This window comes from Hydra vulgaris, chromosome 13 (genome assembly GCF_038396675.1).
Source record: "Hydra vulgaris chromosome 13, alternate assembly HydraT2T_AEP".
NCBI lineage: Eukaryota > Metazoa > Cnidaria > Hydrozoa > Anthoathecata > Hydridae > Hydra > Hydra vulgaris.
Genome location: NC_088932.1, coordinates 13,093,923 through 13,100,443, shown reverse-complemented (window position 1 = coordinate 13,100,443; position 6,521 = coordinate 13,093,923). Strand labels below are relative to the sequence as shown.

The 6,521-nt window shown below is 27.5% G+C and overlaps 1 protein-coding gene across 1 annotated transcript; it reads right to left on the bottom strand.

Annotated features, from left to right (window-relative positions):
- Positions 1 to 1,450: 1,450 nt before the first annotated feature.
- On the bottom strand, positions 1,451 to 3,136 carry LOC136089660 (uncharacterized). Its single transcript, XM_065815712.1, has one exon. The coding sequence runs from the start codon at positions 3,134 to 3,136 to the stop codon at positions 1,451 to 1,453; it is 1,686 nt and encodes a 561-aa protein (XP_065671784.1).
- Between the last annotated feature and the right edge of the window lie 3,385 nt (positions 3,137 to 6,521).

Below are 6,521 nucleotides of genomic sequence, written 5' to 3'. Positions count from 1 at the left end.
TTTTTGACTTCTACTTGCCCCAGTCAGCTTGTAATTATATATGTTTGTTTAAATTTATAGATAACATTGTAAAATGTGTAAATTGACGAAATAAATAGAAATTCTACTTTCTAGTGTGATTTATGTAGAATACCCTCTTTTCATCTCTAGTGACGACATTGTTGAACCAGTTAAACGTGTGGTACAAATACGAGAGCTTCAAAAAGGTGCCCGTTTACTGATCTAACTAACCAGCGTTCAGTTTGAAAACTGAGCGCTTGTGAGTTTACTTTTGACAACTAGCGATCAGTTAGTGTGACATTTAAAAACTAGGAGAATTTTTCCATTTCAAAATAATATTTCTTTTTTAACTATCGTTTATTGTTTTTTTTGTTTTTTTTAATTTTAAACTGTCTGAAGACTCGCAGCCCAGTATGAACTGCTTGTCACGACTGCTTTGATACACTAGTAAATTCAGGTGGGTCCGTGGCGCCTTTTTTAGCAACCATTAACATATATTTTATTTATTTCGAGAAGTTGTATATATATATATATATATATATATATATATATATATATATATATATATATATATATATATATATATATATATATATAACTACATGTATGAAAAAAAAATTATACTACAGTAGCATCACGCTATTTTTACAGCGTTACGGATTCAGGGAATCCGAAACGCTGACAAAGATGCTTATATTATAAATAAACTTTTAAACTATACATGTTTGCAACGACATATCAAGAATGGGGTGTTTTGGTTTTTTCAGTCGTTTTTGTTTCAAATGGTAAAAAAAACTCCAGCTCAACTTCATGATAAAAGTCATTCACTAAGTTTTAAAAAGTAATGCTTAATTTAATAACTTTTCTAACTCACAGTGAATTGTAAAAATGACTTTAGGAGAGTTAGTCGTTTAAAACTGTATGTGGGGAAAGTCGGAGAAAACTGTATGTGGGGAAAGGTTAATGAAGATATAGCAATAAAACTATATGAAAACATAACGAAGTCAAGTGTTACTCGATGTGGTTTTTTTATAAACCCAAAATGCCCTTGGTTGGGTTGTAGCCCTGATGGAGTAGTTAGCGCTGAAAAAGTACTTGAAGTGAAATGTCCTTCTTCAAAAAAACATTTAACAATTAAAGAAGCGTGTCAAGATAAAAACTTTTATTTGAAATTTAACGATGGTGCTCCAAAATTAAAAATAAACCATCCTTATTACTATCAGTGTCAAGGCGTTATGGCACTAACAGAAACTAAAACAATTGATTTTATTGTATACACAGAAAAATCATTGCACATCGAAACAATAGAGTATGATGCGGAATTATGGAATACAATTATTTTTCCAGAGTTAACAGATTTTTATTTCAAATTTATGTCATCAGAAATATTTAAAGTAAAATAAAAGTTTACAGAATATTTATAAAATGTTTCTTTTTTTGTCTGGTTACATTATTTGCTATCAGTTTTTATTAGAGGTGGCAGAAAAGTAACTAAATAACAAACTATGACCCATATTTTGTTCATGTCAGCAGCCATTGAAAGTGGAAATGTGTTTTGTAATATTCTGTAGTTTTTGATTCTTGCAATTGCACGTTCGACATGAATTCGCACAGATGCAATTCGTCTTGTTTCTAATTCTTTTTCCAATGTAAGTTGAAAATCGCCTTCAAGAAATGGTGGTATGTTGAGACTAATTCCTTTTGGTAAGTCATTTACGATATCGAAACCTCTATCAGCCATCAGGCTATCACCTTTTTCTAATAATTTTAGTATGCCACATTGATTTGTTATCTGTTTATCACTTGATCTTCCAGCATATAAATCAGATACAAATGTAATGGCACCACTCGGTGCAATACCAATCAAACCCTTTGCTGTGTGATGATGTTTATATTTTGAAAACATAGCTGATTGAGTGCGATAGCTAGTTGGCATCACAGTAAATATTTCTGTACAGTCTATAATTACACGAGTATTAGGGTATACATCTTTAAAGCAGCTAGGCATTGTTTCATTAACTAGTTTTTTTGTTGGCCATATTGGAATTGATCTAAATTTTATGTGCAAAAAATCATACCAAGTAATTAATATCCTACTGGTAGTGCTTGATGAAATATTAAACCGTATTGCTAAATCTTCTATAGGAAAGGCGCAACGTAGTCGAATTAGCACCATGAAAAATTCCTCTTCAACGTTTAATATACGTGATCTTCCTCTTGTTTTAGATGAAGAATTTTCACTTAAATCGTCAGCAACAGTAGACATTGAACCCCAATAATTTAGTGAATATATTTCTGGTTCTAAAAACTTCATGACTACATTAAATAGTTCAAAATTTTCAAAACCTGTGTAAAATTTGAAATATTCTTCGTTATGTTTAAACCTTTCAACTGTAAATTGTGATAGAAGTATTTTGTCATTGAGCTTACATATAGCTTCTTTTTGAGTGTTTTCTAACGCTTGTTTTTCTTTTATAATGTCCTCAATTTGATCTTTAAGAATTTTCTTTTCTTGTTTTAATGTTTCTTCGTAGCTTAAAACAGGTGTCGATAGTTCTTCACTATAAGGTATTTGTATTGTTTTATGTATTAAACCAAGGCTATTTTTGGTTTTCCTTGGTACACGAGCAGTTAGCTTAACTGTTTTTGGAATAATTGTTGGAACATTATTCATATAAGTTTTTTTGTTCCCTTGAAAGTGTGCTGAACAAACTCTGTGTGAAGAAGAAGGACTAAAGTCTTTTCTGCTAATTTTGGCTAACCATAACTTTCTTAACACTTTTTCCTTGAATATAACATAAAATGATAAGTTTTTATTACGCTTAGAATTATTAAAACAATTTGGTACACAACAAGTACATCCACCGCTTGTTGAACTGAAGTCAACTTCACTGTGTTCAACTTCTCTCAGTGAGATCGAATTCTGTGAAAAGAGTGAAGTTAAACTTTGTGAAAAGAGTGGTTCACTGTTTTCGCAAAGTTCAACTTCTCCGTTAAAAGTGAGTTCACCTTCAGTAATTTCACTATCATCTTCACTGTTTTCATAAAGTTCAATTTCACTGTTTTCACAAAGTTCAATCTCACTGTTTTCATATAATTGAACATCAATGTTAAAATTTATTAGGCTTTTTGACATTTGTTTTGATTTAAATGAATACAACTACCACAATGCATTGCGTTTTTGCTGATTTATGGGAAAGGTCCATTAAAAGTGTCGTTTATACAAATATAAAAGATATATTTATCTTTTTATCAGAATACATTAAATACAGTTTACAGGATATTTATCTTTTTATCAGAATACATTAAACTTTTGATTGATTAAAAATTATTAAAATAATAATAATAAAGATCAAATACACTGGAAATACCCAGCAATATAAAAGAACGGTTAAAACCATTCACGTTGTTATTATTTTATTCGAATTTCAAACTTTACAAAATTTAAAATTCAAAATTAATGCCGATTTTAACTTATTTTTCCAAATTTTGAAACTTGAGTTTTGAACTAACTGCGGAAAAAAGGTTCAAACCTTTTCGGACATCTCTCTTCTTTTTAATTCACTCAAACACGCGCTATTAAGGACACAAACTATTTATAGAACCTTGTTTTTTTCTCTCCGCATTTTTAAGAAAAATCCTTTAATTTGTAAACATTTTTTTCTTTACCGAAAAAATACATATGATATCAAAATATTTTAGTGTAATTTTTAAAAATACTAATTTGAAGATTTTTTATTACAAAATACTTAGTTTTTTTTATTTATTTGAAAACACTTTTACCAGAAGCGGCTGAAAACAGTTGCTTGTTTAGTTGCTAAATTGAATTTAAAAAAGAAAGATAACATGCTATATGATGTCTGCAATGTAAATACTTTAGAAAAATTAGTGATACGAACAAACTGTTGGAAATGCATAAACCTTGAAATAAAATATTTTTAATTAAAATATACTATATATAAAACAAACCTGATTATGTTACTATTTGGAAAAGCAGTCAACAATGATAACAAAAACCAACCAGATGAATCAGGCAATAACTTTCTGGATCAAAAAAATGAAAAGCTTAAAAAATCAAACATCTTTTTAGACATCAAACAAAATGAAAATCAAACGCAAAATGAAGAAGACGAAGTTGGAAATGCAAAAATTTATTCAATGAAATATGATAGGAATTCGAATTGTGAAATTTTAGCGTCAGCATTAGAATTCAAATTTAAGCATACAAAAGCTAATTGCATATTTCATTCGGGTTTTATCTCCTTGTTGTGTCAAATACTTAGTCAATCGGAATGTGAAAGGTATATCTTGTATTGTCATAAGAACAAACGAATATATATCCAAGACAGTTTCTGCTTTGAAAAATACGTACTTCGAGAACATAATCCATATTTTAAAGCAAGATTATTTGTTTTGTTTAATCGACAAATGCATGTCAGGGGATTTTTTGAAGTATTGGTTTCATGTCCTAATAATTATCCTAATTTGGTAACGTATAAACACAAATCTGATAATTTCATGTCTTTGATTGGTGCTTCTCTTATGCCTAAACACAATTGTTGTTCTCTTCATCCTTTAGTAAAGGAGTTTGAAGAAACAGGTTGATTTGATGATAACTAAACATTTAGAATATATAATAAAATAATACTTATTAAAATAAATATATTTTTGTAAAATAATACTTATTAAAATAAATATATTTTTGTAATGATTAATTCATTTCCTAATTTTGCCATATACAAATACCAACGCGTTTTTATCTTTATTTGGTGCTACTATAAACGCCTCCCCAATTCCCTGACAGTGTTATTAATTTTTAGTTATTATTATTTAGTTTTAAACTTAACTTTAATTTGAAAAAAGTTGTTGTGTGTGGCCTTGGCATTGAAACTTTTAACCTTAGACTGGTATATTAATTAACTAATTTTTATTTGATGTAACCGTGATCTTGCTATTCCCCTAAGGAAAATATTATAAACTATCTTAAGGTTTACATTTTTTAGTTTGCAGCTTTGTGACAGTCATTTCTTGAAAAACAATGCTGAAATTAAAAATTGGTTTATAGGAATACTGTCATATCTTAAGATTATCTTAGTTTAAGTAGAGTTGTAATCTTTTTATAAAGAACAAAAAAATTTAAAAAAACACCGAAAATTTGTTTAGTCAAAATTGAAATTAAGTTAAAGCAAAAAATGTCAACTTAAGTAGTTAATTTTCCTTTAATGTTTTAAGAAGTTTTATTTCAGTTTTCAGATTCGAGTTTTCAGATTTTAGTCTAATTTTTGAGCAATTTTGTAAGACAGTTTTGAACTTCGGTTTTGGTTTCGGCCGAAGTTTTGCTTTTAACCGAAACCGAAATTTCGGTTTCGGTAGTTTTTTAAGTTTCGGTTCAAACCGAAATTTCGGTTTTAAGTTGAACCAAAATTTCGGTTCAACTTCAAACCAAAAACCGTAATTCAAAAAGCATTATTAAAATAATAATTTTTTTCAATTTTAACTTTGTTGACAGATTTTTAATTAATTTTTTATATATAAATATTATGTATTAATATAAATATTAAATATATTAATATACCTATCTAATATATTTATTTTTTTAATTTATAAAGTTATGCATATTTTATGATTATAAACGCTTATAATTTAATTCTATAATTTATTCTATAAACGTCGTTCTTACAAAATGTAAACATTTTTTTTTCAGAAACAAATTTTGTTGAAAACATTGAAGCGTTTTTATAAAAAAATTTAATTTATTTTAATAAAATTTTGTTGACATTTCAAAAATTATTTTTTTAATTAATTACAAGTTAACATTTTACACTATATTCTTAATTATTAATTTACATCATTTCATTTATAACAACAAATCAACTCTTAATAAAACAAATATCAAAAGAGCATTGTTTAAACACGTTATTTGTTACTTAAAATTTCGGTTGTGCCGAAATTTCGGTAAAAGTTTTGCCGAAATTTCGGTTTCGGTTGAGAGATGCCGCAACCGAAATGAAACGAAACCGAAATTTCGGCAAAATTCCAATTTCGGTCGATCACTATCAAACACACTGTAAGATGAGAAAACTTTTTGTTAAGTGCTTTTCTACTAATTTATAATTGTTCTTTTAAGAAAATTGAGCACTCTATTTTGTAGAATACTTTTTAAAGTTGTTTAAATATACGAAGAGTACACGGGAAAAAACGGTCGAGTCACATTTTAAAAGTTTTGGGAAAGTATTTATTAATCATTTATAGAAGTTTTCATATAAAGCATAGAAGTTAGAAAAAATTATTTCTTGATTGATTTATCAGAAGTTTACATTTTTAATAAAATATTTGTAACTTTTATGAAAATTTTTTTTTTCCTAACTTTATACAAAGACTTTTATAAATGAGTAATATATACTTTCTCAAAACTTTTTAAATGCGACTGCCGTTTTTTCCCGTGTACTCTTCATATGTATATACACACATACATACATACATACATACATACATATATATATATATATATATATATATAT

Coding starts and splice junctions, on each gene's coding strand:
- LOC136089660 (XM_065815712.1), bottom strand. CDS start 3,136: ATGTCAAAAAGCCTAATAAATTTTAACATTGATGTTCAATTATATGAA.